The 14,617-nt window shown below is 40.1% G+C and overlaps 1 protein-coding gene across 1 annotated transcript; it reads right to left on the bottom strand.

Moving 5' to 3' along the window:
* Positions 1 to 4,149: 4,149 nt before the first annotated feature.
* LOC121503608 (GTPase IMAP family member 8-like) lies at positions 4,150 to 14,150 on the bottom strand. Its single transcript, XM_041778090.1, has 6 exons — positions 14,016 to 14,150; positions 10,763 to 11,485; positions 9,821 to 10,534; positions 9,624 to 9,745; positions 6,768 to 7,419; positions 4,150 to 4,743 (listed from the first exon to the last, which is right to left on the bottom strand). The coding sequence occupies exons 1-6, from the start codon at positions 14,053 to 14,055 to the stop codon at positions 4,451 to 4,453; spliced, it is 2,544 nt and encodes an 847-aa protein (XP_041634024.1). The 5' UTR covers positions 14,056 to 14,150; the 3' UTR covers positions 4,150 to 4,450.
* Positions 14,151 to 14,617: the final 467 nt, after the last annotated feature.

Raw genomic sequence — 14,617 nt, 5'->3', positions numbered from 1 at the left:
CCCAGTTTAATGTCAAAGTAAGACACCTGGGTGTGATGAAAACTTTCTTAAACATAATTTCAGAATGTTAGCACAGGAGACCTGGCATTTAGTCTGTTTTATAAATTAGATCAACTAAACTTAGATTATTATGAAATTATCTTGTTTTTCCCTTTTTTACTAATTTTTGTTAAAGCAAAAAGTTATTTTGATTCTGTAATCAGATTGTATCGGACTGAATTGTTCTCTATTTTAATTCATTGTCAGTGAATCGAATTGTAGTCTGTGAATCAAGATTAAATCAAATCATCTTGAGAAGGAGAGATTCACACCTCTAGTAATTTCCCTATTTATGCACAAAATTTTTGGTATGGTTGATTTAAATTTACTTGCATTATTTTGAAGCGCTGGACTATACCATTTGGACATTTTTAAGAGAGAAGCAGGATCCCCCAGTATTTTATTTTACTCTGTTTGAGACAAATTTCATTCTTTTGACTGATTTATTTAGTCACTTTTGATTCAGTGATGACACTAATTACAAAGAGAAAAATAAATAAAAGCTCAGTTTCCATTGCACGCTTCCCTAGAGCCCCTTCCTACTGGGGGTCCAAGGTAATCGGTACCCTTTTTCCCCCTGTGCTATGCCTATGAACTTATTTTATTCATATATTCTACTTTAGTGAAGCTAAAACTTTGGTAAACCTGTTTCAAGCACCAAAACAATTCATCCACATGAGTGAAGGTGTTTTTTTTTTCACAAGAAATTCAAAATTTTTTAAAAATCAAATTTTTTAAAATCCAGCATTTGGGCTAAAATAACTCTTTACATAGTCTCCTAGGATAAAAGTGGGCCCCTATCTAAAATACTGAGATTGTCCTGAAAATGTTGATATAAAATACTTGGGTATTGTGTTGTTTCTAAACGTCTTATAAATGTGAATTAGAAAAATAGTATTGAATAATATTTGAATCTGTTAAACGATTAGAATTTCGGTCACATTCACCATTGAATTTCGATACTTGATCACGATTTATCTTGTTTTTGAAGCATTATAAACTTTTTGTGTCCTTTGTATTCCTCAGACTGATAATAACTGGAAACAGGCCAGCCTTTATTTTAAAAGGAATTTTGTGTAGGTCAGGGGTCGGCAGCGTTTTCTGTTGAAAGGGCCATTTTTACCCGTACCCCCATTCCAGAAAATCTTTAAAGAGCCACAAAACACATTTGAACCTTCCCATGATGGCGATGCATTCAATTAAACCAATCAACATGACTGACTGGGCAAAGGTACGCAGCCATCCAGTAATCTGCTTTAACACACTGATAATCCTCCAGTTAATCATGTTGTTTTATTCTTACATGGCATTTTAATCAGAATTTTCATTTTGATGCATTTGTGGCTTTAGATCTATAACAGAAGCAACTGTGCACATATGTCATTATTTTATCTATTAGTGCTAATATCAGCCAGCGATTATTTATTAATTTTATCCATAATGATACTGAAATATACATGAGCATTATTTACTCACTGTCAGAGGTAATGTTTCATCACCTACTGATGAAACCTCCTCTACTTCATCACACGCTGCTGTCTGTTTATCTCACATACAGGAATGCAGCAGGAAAGACACGTTTTGTCCCATTCACTAAATAAAAGCTTCCACGATCACTGGATCACGGTCTGCATCAACAAGAAAAGACTTGAGAAATCACGATAACAACTCCAAATATCCACGAGACAGCAGACAGAGCCTGTCTCCCTCCTTCACTCTGTAACGGATGTCAGTCAGCACCATGGACAGCACCACATTAACACACATGACATTTACAGTATGAACATCAACAATCTCATCTTTTACAACATAAATGTTCACTCTTACACTGTACCTTACATTCATTACATGGTGAAATATTTAAATCATCATAATAATCAAGACTTCACAGCAGCAGAGTGGAGAATAACAACAAAACGTGAGCTTACCTGTTTATTTGGCTCAAACAGCCCACTATTGATCCCTTAGCCTTCTTTCTCTCTTTTTTACCTGACTGATGCTGTTCATTGTGAACTTGTCTTAGTTTTCCTGCTGTTGTTATCACCACTATTCAGGTGTCACTGGTGACATGGCTGCATCCTGACTTTTGTTTCCAAGACGGAAATGCTCTGATATGTGCAGCACCGTAGACGCACATTAAAGTTGACATGTTTTAAAAAATAAAGTTATAAGTGAATGAAAAAACTGCACGTTTTAAGGACAAAAGATATTAAACTATCTCAGTATAGCATAGATGTTTAAAAGTGTTTCTTTCATTTCATTTCCCTGGCAGTGACCCACTTGGGAGGAGCAAAAGAGCCACATGCTGCTCCGGAGCTGCAGTTTGCCAACCCCTGGCCTAGCTGGGCCATCAAAGGCACTTTAGCAATTGCTAGGGGCCTTGTGCTCTAAAGCAGTGGTTCTCAACTGGTGGGTCGGGACCCAAAAGTGGTTTCAGTGGGTCACAGCTAGGTGTCTAAAAAATGGTGGCAAAATTACATGCATCGATACCTTTTATTTTACCCTGTTTTGCTGTAAAATTGGGTCAATTTGAATGTTCAATCAATATTTAAACTAATTTATCTACTCTTCTTTCAATAGATGGCTACTTTTCCCATGATAATGAAGTAATTTCACAAGTTCTCTGGAAAACTGACAAAAATTGACACATAACGACAGGGAAAGAGAGCATAAAATTTATCAGTTTTGTCCCTTTTCTTTTTTTTTTATGTAAGGTGTTTTGGTCCAATCATGCTCCAAACTGCAACATATTCAATTAACTAAACCTGCATTGTTGAAAGATTTTTGGAAACTTGGGCTGCGATCTGTGGTAAGACAGACTGGTGGGTCCTGAAACCAGACCAGTTGAGAACCACTGCTCTAAAGGGCCTCAAGATAAACTCAGTACAGGTATGCATCAGATATGAAGTTTATGTCCCAAATTACTTTTGATGATGCATTTTGAGAGCAAATAAGGGGCTGAGAGTAAATAAAATTAAATATAAATCAAAGGCTGGAAAAGTAAGTGGTATGTAAAACAGCTTGAGGAGCATTTATCAGCTAATAAGCTTAATTGGCAACAGGTCAGTAACATGACTGGGTATAAAAGGAGAATTTTAGAGAGGAAAAGTCTCTCAGAAGAAAAGAAAAAATATATATCTAAAGAAAAATGTTCCATAATGTTATGTTAAATATCCCTCTACAGTCCATAATTTCATCAAAAGATTCAAAGAATCTGGAGAAATATCCGTGAGCAAGGGACAAGGCTGAAGGCCAGTATTGGATGCTTGTGGTCTTTGGGCCCTCAGGGGCCACTGTGTTAAAAACGGACATGATTCAAATCACTGTCAGCTCAGTGCCATCCACGATGCAAGTTAAAGATGGTATGCAAAGGAAAAGCCATATGTGAACAAGAAACGCCACCGTCTTCTGGGGGCTGAAGCTCCTTTATAAGAGACTGAGGCAAGATGGAAACCTGTTCTGTGGTCAGATGAACTGAAATGTGAAATTCCTTTGGAAACCATGGATGCCGTGTCCTGTGGATTAAAGAGGAGAGGGACCATCCAGCTTCTTATCCCAGCACAGTTCAAAAGCCTGCATTTCTGATGGTATGAGGTTGCATTAGTGCCTATGGTGTGGGCAGCTCACACATCTGGAAAGGAACTATCAAGTAGACAACATCTCTTTCAGTGAAGGCCTTGACTATTCCAGCAAAACAATGCTAAAAAAAATCATCACAACAGTAGATGAGTCCGGGTGCTGAACTGTCCTGCCTGCAGTCCAGACCTTTCACCAATACCAAAGAATTTGGAGCATCATAAATGGAAAAATCTGGTGAAGAAGACCTAGGAGTGTAAGTAGAATCCTACATCAGACAAGAATGGGACAACATTCCTCTCTAAAAACCTGCACTATTTGAAATGCTCTTATAAAGAGATGTCTAAAATTTGAAAGTTAGCAATGCAATGCAATATTATGCAACAAAATGTCAGATAGTACTGTTGGGCGTAACTTTCTAATGCTGTCCTGGCTGCTGCTGTTAACATGATTTCTGACTCACAACACCACTTAATAAAGACGATGGAGTCCAGAGGAAAGATTTTCATCAAGTATTTTAACTAAGGGGTGAGATCACATCAGTTTAAAATGGCTGGTGAACATTACATAAGCATGACTGTGTACTTAACCAGCGTATACAATAGAATACCACAAAGCAGTAGATAGCATCACATGGTAAACATAGGCATGCAGATCAGCAGTATTTGGAAACCTGTGTCTTTAGATTGGAGATTTTGCAGACTTGTAGAAACCTTTTATTTATTTATTTTAATGTATTAAACCTCATTGGGATTAAGAATGTCATTAACAAGAGTGCCCTGGCCAAGACAGGCAGCAGCATAATTAACAAAGACAGAAAAAACAGAGCAGTTACTTAGAAAGAGTGCCTCCGATAGTTTAGTAGAATAGAGTCTGTGGGGATGATGCCATGAAGACCACTATCCAACATCATTTGGTCTTCTTCTGGGAAGAAGTCCTCCATCTGATGGTGATCTGCCAGCGGGTTTACATCCAAACTCTCCACATGACTGGCCGAGGCACTCATGCTGCCGATGCCAGAGGTGACTTCAGAGTTTCCAGCTCGAAATCGCAGCCATTCAGCCACTCTGGCTTGGTCTCTGTGAGTCCAGAGAGTGCTGCCGACTTCTGAGAGAGCGTCTCCACCCACTGAAAAAAGAGAGACAAAAAGATAATTTTATTTATTTCAGGATTAAGGAATTGACTTTTTTATTTAGAGCAGTGGTTCTCAATGTGGGGGGTCACGAGACACTGAGAGAGGGTCGCCTGATGTCTTAAAAAAATACAAATATTTTTGAATGATTTCAACCTATATTCTCATGAAAATAAATGTATAAAACTTGTTGAATGTAAAGTAAAAACACAGTCATTTGGTGAGATCAATGCTGAAATCAAAGCAATGTTTAAAAACCCATTTAAAGCTTCACTTGCACACAGACAAACCCAGAGACTGGGCCCTCACCATTTGTGATTTATTGATGATATCAATGTGTGTGTGTTTTATCAGTTGCATTGGTGCTAGCATTCTGACTAACAGTTCCCTCATTTTAAAGCTGAAAAGTGTGTTGGACTATTATTGGGGTATAATTTTGAAAGTATTAATTTGCGCACTTTTTAACCACTTTTCCCACCAAATTTTGCCACTGTTATTTGCCAGTTTTCATCATTTTGCATAATTTGCATCCATTTTTGCCTTTTAGCCATTTTTTCCACTTTACAACAATTTTACCACATTTTGACCAGTTTTCGTCACTTCTTCCCACCAATTTTTGCCACTTTAATCCCATTTCTTCCATTTTTAAAACCCAAGTCATTACCATATTTGCCTAACCTGACACATCAGATGGATTTGTTTCACACATCCATTTGGGAAAGCTTCAATAGGAAACGTTTGAGAAAAGGCAGAGGAGTTGAAAAAAACTTGGAGTATGATTGGATGAACATTCTGTCTATCACATCTCTACGGGCCAATAAGAGCAACAAAACATGTGACGTAGCCGCTAGCAAGCTGCACATGCACAGCTAGTGAGGAGTAACGCGAAACATAGCGACTATAGACACGTAAGTATTCGACTTTTGTCGTTTTTGAAAAGAAAACAACTCACTGCTGTTCTTTGTTCTTCTTTTAATGAAGAATTGTTGTCAAGTTCTGATAAAACTGGTGCTTTAGCAGCATCTAATCTCTTCCTCCATAACTGCACCAGCTCTTGCTGCTGCTTGTTCACATCACGATTCTGCTGCACCTGAAAGTACTTCCCCTCGTTGCTGATTGGTCCTGTCACTTTCTAACCGGGCCCAAAGGGTTCAGATGGGAGCTTTGCAAGATGGATTCACCAGTGAAAAACAAGGAAATGGGCGTATCCATTTGCTTTGCAAGGTTAATATTTGCCCATTTCTTCCATTTTTAAATCCCAAGTCACTACCATATTTGTCCATTCTTCCATGTTTGAACCATTTTGTCACTTTAAACCCCTTCCACCAGTTTCTTGCCTAATTTTGCCAATTCTGAACCAATTCTTGACACTTCCCATATATTATTGCTTCTGTTTCCCCACTGTTGTCACTATATACCCCTCTGCCATTTTTACACCAGTTTTAACCACAGTTTATGATTTGTTTTGCCCATTTTTCCCAGTTCAAACCCATTTCCTACACCCTTTTGCAACTGTAACCCATTTTCACTACTTTTTGCTTATTCTCTGCCATTCTTAACCCACTTCTGCTACTTTTAAATGCCAATTTCATCACATTCTTTCATTAACCCATTTTAACCATTTTAACCCATTTTAAATCTGTTTTTTAAAAAAGGGCTTTGCAATTTTAAGAAGGCTTTACTCAATCTATACTCTCTAATGAATTAAAAAAAAAGCTTTTTACTTTAAGAAGAGTGGTTATTATTCAAGTAAAACACTAAAAAATGATTATCACAGCTTAACCTTACAACTAACTATGATTTTGCTGACCTCAGTTTGACTGTGCCCCAGAAAGCTCTCCCCTTTATCCCCCCTCATGGAAGGCCTTGTCTGCACATGATCTTGAATGTTCATGGCTGTGTTCAACCACCTTCAGGTACAGTGGGGGTCCCCATTCTCTGGCACTTTTATTTTGGGGGTCACAGGCTGAAAAGGTTGAGGACCCCTGACTTAGAGTTCTTGAAGTAATGCCAAACTCACTGCTTGGGATGAAGGCTCCATCCATGCTATTTGCCACTTTAGCAGGTGGATTTGCTGGTTCCTCAAGTGCTCGTGTTACAGCTTTCAACACCTGGTCTAACAGCTCCTGCTCCCTTTGGTTCCACTCCGCCTCTGTCAGCTCTGGCTCCGTTTTCACCCAGTTATCTTCAGTAGTGAAGCAGCAGCCCTTATTGCGTGTGATCATAAGGTCTATTTTCTGCAATATTTCTACGTTGTTAAAACCATGATTGTAGCTGAAAGCTTGGTATCCGTTCCCGCATTTCTCCACCAGCTGCTGGAGGTTCTCACCCTCTGCGGCGATGTAGTCCTCGATGGTCCTGCCGCTGAGCCAGTCGGCCCATGTGAACAGCACCAGGCAATGTCTCCAGACCCTCTCACCGAGTGGCTCCAAGAGCTCCACCACTGCCTTGGCATCTGCCTCTCTGAAGGCTTTGGAAACGGGAACGACCAGGAGAAAAGCGTGTGGACCTGGAGCACACATGGAGACACTACGAAGGACTTCTTTTTTGAGCCAGTCTGGTGTTTCTTCATCAGCCAGCCAGCCCGGTGTCTCGACAACAGAGACGTTTAATCCAGAGAAATTTTTCTGGTGTTTCACAGACATTGTGGTTCTTTTCTGGTTTTGGAACTCCTATGCAGAAATAAAAAATAGATAAATATATTAACACCAGCATAAAGTTTCAAATTGTTTGAACTCATCATATCTTCACTAATTCACTACAACCTATGAACATCTCCATCTGGAATTTCTGAAAAATTCAGTGTCACTTACTCCTTCTGTACTACTTCCTGCTACTTTCTAATACTACCACCTATGATTATTATATCCTATTTTTTAAAATCCTACTAGGATACATCAGCCACTACTATGAAAGCCAAAACACTACAGCCTGCATCTGATAATAGCTCTATATGTTTGCCATGAAACAGGAAGTAGTTTTTCAGGAGCTTAGAAAACATATACATTCCTGAAACTTCACCAAAAAAAAAATAACTCACGTAAACTGGGGGTGATCTAAATGAGTTACAGACCCCTCCAAAAGTATTGGAATGGTAGGCCCAATTTTTTTTTATTTGCTGTAGACTGAAAACATTTGGGTTTGACAAAAAAGATGAATATGAGACGAGATTAACATTTCAGCTTTTATTCACGTCTGGATCTGATACACAACATAGAAGATAGCTTTATTTTTATTGGAACACCAAATTTTTAGGTAGGCAAAAGCATTAGAACAGAGAGACTTAAAACTGATTCAAGTGAATAAGACTTTATATTTAGATGCAAATCCTGTGCTTGCAGTAACTGCATCAAGTCTGTGATCCACCAACATCACCAAACTTTTGCATTCTTCTTCCGTGAGGCTTTTCCAGGCTTTCACTGCAGCCTCTTTCAGTTGTTGTTTGTTTTTGGAGGGTTACTTCCTTTGTTCTCCTCTTTAACAGGTTAAATGCTTGCTCTATGGGGTTTTAGTCTGGAGACTGACTCGGCCAGTCTAAATCCTTCCACTTCCTGCCACTGATGAACTCCTTTGTTGTTTTGCCAGTGTGTTTCGGGTCATTATCTTGCTGCATGATGAGGGATCTCCAGTCAGTTTGCTTGCATCTTTCTTTAAACTGGCAGATAAAATATTTGTGTAGACTTCTGAGATCATTTCTGCTGCCATCATGTGTTACATCATCAATGAAGATTAATGAGCCCGTCCCAGAAGAAGCCATGCAAGCCCAACAACACCAACAGTAGATGGTGATACCTTCACTCCTGTCCTCTGGAGGTTGTTGCTTATGTCACTAACAGATGTTTTAGGGTCTTTCTTTACAGCTCTCACAATGTTTTTGTCATCAACGGCTGATGTTTTCCTCAGTCTACCCGTACGACATCTGTTACTTAATACACCAGTGGTTTCTTCTTTAGGACATTCCAGATGGTTGTACTGGCTATGGCCAATGTTTGTGCAGTGGCTCTGATTAATTTTACATCTTCTGTTGTTTCTTGTTTTTCACCCATAGACAGCTCTCTGGTTTTCATGTTGCTTACACCTCTAATGCAGTCTGCACAGGTAAAACCCAAATATGAAACTGAGTGTAGAGATTCAGCGATATTTGTTGTGGAATAATCAATGTAATAGGACACACCTGGGCAGCAAAACACACCAGTCAGTCAAATGTTCCAATACTTTTGCTCACATGAGAAATGGGTAACTTTATAAAACAGATGGATTTGCCCACTTACGTGTTTTTCACTGGCCAATCCATCTTGCAAAGCTCCCATCTGAACCATTTGGGCCAGGTTAAAAAGTGACAGGACCAATCAGCGTCGAGGGGCAGTACTTTTGGCCCGGCAGTGTCGTGACGCAAGCAAGCGGTGACAAGACGCTGGTGCAATTATGGTGGAAGACATTAGTGTGGATGCTGCTAAAGCACAAGTTTTATCAGAACTTGATGACATTTCTTCATTAAAAGAAGAACAAAGAACAGCAGTGAGTTGTTTTCTTTTCAAAAATGACAAAAGTCGTGTACTGACATGTCTACAGTCGCCATGGTTCGTGTTATGCAGTTCTCTATGGAGTTTACTCCTCGGTAGCGGCTACAACATGTTTCGTTGCTCTGATTGGCTCTTAAAGATGTGACAGACAGAACGTTCATCCAATCACCCTCCAAGGATTCTTTCAAAGCCTCTGCCCTTTCCCAAACACTGTGTATGAGAGGTTTTCCAGGTGGATGTGTGAAACAATGAATATTGAGGATTTCTGATGAAATTTTGAGTTGTTATATAATAGAGATGAGATACTCTTTCTTGTTTTAACATTTTGGTTTTGAGGAGAGTTTGTGTTCTACCTTCGTCATCAAAGATGGACCAAACAGCCTTTCAGAAACCAGCCTGTTAGCAGCCATACTCTTCCCCGACTCTTTTCTGCCGATCAGTATAATCCTCATTTCAGTGATGTGCCTCCTGTCCACTGGAAAATGAAGGATTTGCATCTTAAGTATATTGATGGTGATTAATAAATGACAGAATAGGACATTTGTTTTACCTCTGAACAACTCTTTCAGGATCCTTGATTGTATTTGGCTCGTCTTTTGAATCCTTTTTGCCGCCTTTAGTTGGGCCTCTCTCCTCGCCTCCATCTGCTCTTCACAGCTCAGGTCTCCTTTATAATGAGGCTCTTCCTTTCCCGCCCACATCTCCTCTATCTTCTCTAAAAGCTCCGTCACCTGTGTCTCATGGAGCTGGTTGGTGTTATCCAGGACGTGGTACATGTTCCCACACTTCTCCACCAGCCACTGCAGGCCTTCTTCGCTCTCTATTCGCTCCTCCACCGTCTTGGACCCCAGCCAGTCTCCTCTGGTGAACAGAACCATCGTGTGCTTCCAGACGTCCTCCGTGAACAGATTCATGTGCTCCTGGAGCGCTCTCTGGTACGAGGCATTGAATGCAGAAGAGAGGCCGACCACGAGGAGGACTGCGTGGGGTCCTGGAGGGCACAGATGCACGCTGCCCGCTATTTCCTGTCTGTCCATCTCATTGGTGTCTTGGAGGGTGTGGTTGTACATCCAGCCGGGAGAATCGACCACCGTGAGCTGCCTGTTAGCCACCATGCTGTGGCTGATTTCACATGTGTCTGTTTTCTTTCTAAGACTTACAGAGAAAACTTGTTTTTTCAGGATGATGTTGCCTGCTGAGCTCTTGGCTGACCCCTGAGCTCCAACCAGCACCAGTCTTAAATGTCTTGGAGGGATTTTGCCACCTAAACCAAAAATTGTACATCATCAAAATCAGTGCTATATCATGGTAAACTTATAAGATTCTCTGTATACTGTCAAAACATCTCACCTGACAAAAATTGAAAAATAAACCAAAAAAATAGTATGATATGGTCCCAATGAGAACTGCTTTATGCAGCCATTCTACCTTCCAGCAAACTCAGACCATCCTTTGGTGCCCATGGATGGATTCTGAGGAGTTTGGGACTCACCTTGGATCAGAGCTCGGAGTGTTCGTCTCCTCCTCTGGACTTCAGAAAACCTCTTCGAGGCTCTCTCAGCAATCGTCTTCATCTTCTCTGTGAGAGCTCTCCCTTCAGCTGCATCAACAGAGTAGGCTCTTCCAGCGTTTTCTACCACCATTGCTTCTATTTTCTCCAAGAGCGTCTGGACTTGAGTGCCATCCTGTTGGTCTCTGATATTGAGGGCATGCTTCCTGTTTCCACACTGTTGAAGAACCCACAGAAGATCAGGCCAGAAGCCGATGTCTTCCTCCACAAATCTCTTAAAGCTTGGTCTTTCCACGGTAAATACCATGATGGTGTGCTTAAAGAACTCCTCATGGAAAAGCTGCAGGTGCTCCATGAGTGAAAGCTTTATGACTGGAATGAATGGGACGCCGATGGGAATGACAAGGAGAAAGGCGTGGGGCCCCGGGGGACACAGGTGGACACTGTTCTGGATTTCCATCTGATCCAGGAGTGCCGTGTTTTCTCGTGGATAGTGCCAAAACCAGTGAGGGGTGTTAACCACGGTGACTCGTCTGCCGTGGACTTCCTGCTGCCTCACAACACTCTGAGCCGTTCTCCTGTCGGTCTCAAAAACATGTTGGCCCAGTATGATGTTCCCAGTCTCACTTATAGTGCTGGACTGACCATTTAATTCTTCCCCTCCTACCAACACGATCCTCAGCTCTGGACAGGATGGGCTCCTTTCTGTAAAAGAGATTGAAAATTTGTATTGAAAGTTTTGTTACGTGAAACCTCGAATTGGTTAACCCTGCAAAGCAGATGGATTTGCCCATTTCCGTGTTTCTCACTGGCGAATCACCTTGCAAAGCTCCCATCTGAACCGTTTGGGCCCAGTTAGAAGTTGTGATGCAAGCAAGCAGCGACAAGGGCCGGTGCAATTGTTGCAGAAGAGATTAGCGTGGATGCTGCTAAAGCGTACATTTTATCAGAACTTGGTAACACTTCTTCGTTAAAAGAAGAATAAAGAACAGCAGTGAGCAGATGGATGCAGTGGATGCAATTGATTGAATCCCATTCAAATTTTCTCTGAAATATTTGGTGACTTTACCTTTACACCACGATGAAAGTCATGAGTTACGTATATTGCTGCAGCCAGATTTTTTTGTTCGCCATGAAGTCAGGAAGTATTTTTATAAAATAGTAATACAGCCATCAAACTAGGTAACAAAAATTCAGGGCATAAACTTTTGTTGTTGGGTGTGGCTTAATGATTCAGTGGCACCGCCTACGAAAAACAAAAAAATCAGCCAACACACTACATTCAACCTAGGAATTTGAAATTTGGTACACATATTCAGCATAGAAAAAGAAAGACACCCACATCAGTCAATGGGTGTTCGATTTAAAAAAACAAAAAAAGAATAAACGACCCCATGGCACAAGATGTGTTTTTTTCTCAGAATAAATAAAAAAATAATAGGGATACATTTTACCAATTGATTTCTTAAATTCTCAGCTGTAACCTTCATATCATGCCCCACTCACCACTTAACAGGAGTAGGTTTTTGGAGGGATTTGAAGGGTTTCTACCGCCATGAAAATTGGGGAGAATACCAAATGTGAAAACTGAATGCCAAAAATTTTAAAGTTACATATGGGTTAAATCTATGGTTGTTGCTAAGTAGCATCTTTTTGGTGGTTGAATTTAGCCTTAGCTAAATCAACAGAAAGTGTGCCGTTTGAATTTTGGGGTAAAACAATACAACAAAGTGGCAATTTCAATGGGCCCTTCTATGTTTAATTCCTTTATGGATGTTTATGACACCAACTTAAAATTCTGCTGATTGTTAAGGGAGACCATGGAGGAAAAAACATGGTTTCAGCTTGTGTTCAAACTCAAAGGGCTTGGCTGTGGTGTCTCCTCAAAATTTCTGTGCTATGGTACAGAAAGTCAACCTGACACGCCAGATGTAATTGTTTTACACATCCATCTGGAAAACCTCCCATGGACGGTGTTTGGGAAAGGGCAGAGCCTTTGAAACAAAAAACTCGGAGGGTCATTGGATGAACGTTCTGTCTGTCACATCTTTACGGGCCAATCAGAGCAACAAAACACGTGACATAGCCGCTACTGAGGAGTACTCCATAGAGAACTCCCAACAAAATTTTCAAAAAGTCAGCCCCTGCAGCATGTGCAAACTAGGATAACAAAGCATTTAATTTATTAGGCATGTGATATATACAGGAGCCTTCAAAAAAGCCTCTTGCACGCTACCATTAAATATCTATAATAGTGCTGTTCCCTGATAAGGACTTCTGTAACCTGCCAGACATGATGCAGTTCCTGTGTTGATTCTGTGTGGTCTCTCTTCAACTTTTCTGTAAAAGACACTACAGCTTATGGCTATTAATCCTGTCTGTGTCCAGTAGGCATCAGTGCTCTGCCCAGTCTGCAGCATGCCAAACCTAAACATGCACCAAACCCTGACATGCAGGAATGTGTGAGGGCCTGTTCAGAGCTGCTTGCAGCCCTAGTTTTGATTTTCATTTCTTTCAACTAAAATTCTTTTTAGATTTCCCTTTCAGTTATGGCATTAGTTTTATTAAATGTTTGTTTTAATGCAGAGAGAAAAAAAGAAGCCAGTGTAACCTTTAAATTATGTAAATTTGATCACATTTCTTCCTTGTTCATAGTTGAAATTCCTCTCTGAGCTAGCGCTACATTCCAGCACTGGAGTGCAGTGTTAATTTTGGCAGCTATTTCAAATTTTAGTCTTAGTTTTAGTCTTTAAATGAAATGCATTTTAGTTTTAATCACATTTTAGTCATTTCTATCCTTTTTAGTTTTAGTCTAGTTTTAGTTGACGAAAACTCAAAACATTTTAGTCTAGTTTCAGTCCTCACATTTTAGTCTTCATTTTTAGCCCAAGCATTTCTTCTCTTGCCTAAATCTGGTACCAAATCATGGTAGTGCGTTCTCTGCACTCTGCCAAACCTGGAGTCTCTGCTTTCTACAGCTGGGAGACAGAATAGATACAGCTGCACTGTTTTTTGACAGATTTACCCACACTGGAGAAATATCACTGATTTTGAATGTCTGATGAAAACTACATGACATTTTAGTTTAGTTTTAGCTATCTTGATGAAAACTAAACTTAGTTTTTGTTAGTTTGGGTCATCACAGATCTATTTTGTGTGTCTTGAGTGTCTCACCAAAAGATAACCAGAATTTTCAAAAAGATTTCTAAAGAGCCTTTTTGGTTTATGGACTTACCAGAGCCGTAATGAGTGTGTTCATTTACAGTGGTTTCCATTGATACAGCTTTTTCTCTGTCACTCTTCTTTGCTTGATGATCGGAGGTTTAAAAGTAGAGCAACTTCCTTAGAGCAACTTAGAACAACTTCCTCTTCCTCAACGTTCTTTTTAAGCTCTATGTAACGGGCAAAACAAGACACACCTCCTGAAGGCTTTAGGACACATTTGGACTTAGGTGGCCAGAGCCATTAAGAGAGAGAGTTACGACACGCTTTGATCTCGCCGCCGCGCGGTCACGTGGTTCATGTAGCTCGAAATAGTTCCAAACATATCAGAGCTGTCAGTCTGAATAATTTCGAGCGGGAGAGACCGCAGCAACGAGAGATTTCAGTAAATATTAGCTTTTAATCCAGAGTGATTGTTGTTTTGATTATCATATACTCATATTTATTGTATAAAATTACAACTTTAAGTAATAGATGCCATTTTAGTGATCAAAATACAGGATTGTTGAGTTTGTCAATGATAAATTTTGGGGGTAAATAGGGATTACAATGACAGTAGCAACTATTTTTGTTGCTGCTAATATATAAGGGCAATTTTCAGTGACTATATATGCA

This window comes from Cheilinus undulatus, linkage group 21, assembly GCF_018320785.1.
Source record: "Cheilinus undulatus linkage group 21, ASM1832078v1, whole genome shotgun sequence".
NCBI lineage: Eukaryota > Metazoa > Chordata > Actinopteri > Labriformes > Labridae > Cheilinus > Cheilinus undulatus.
The sequence above is the reverse complement of the archived record's forward strand: the minus strand, read 5'-3'. Positions and strand labels throughout refer to the sequence as shown.

Coding starts and splice junctions, on each gene's coding strand:
- LOC121503608 (XM_041778090.1), bottom strand. CDS start 14,055: ATGGAAACCACTGTAAATGAACACACTCATTACGGCTCTG. Junction 11,486..14,015: donor ACACACTCATTACGGCTCTG/GTAAGTCCATAA, acceptor TCTCTTTTACAG/AAAGGAGCCCATCCTGTCCA. Junction 7,420..9,623: donor GTCCATCTTTGATGACGAAG/GTAGAACACAAA, acceptor ATTTCTGCATAG/GAGTTCCAAAACCAGAAAAG.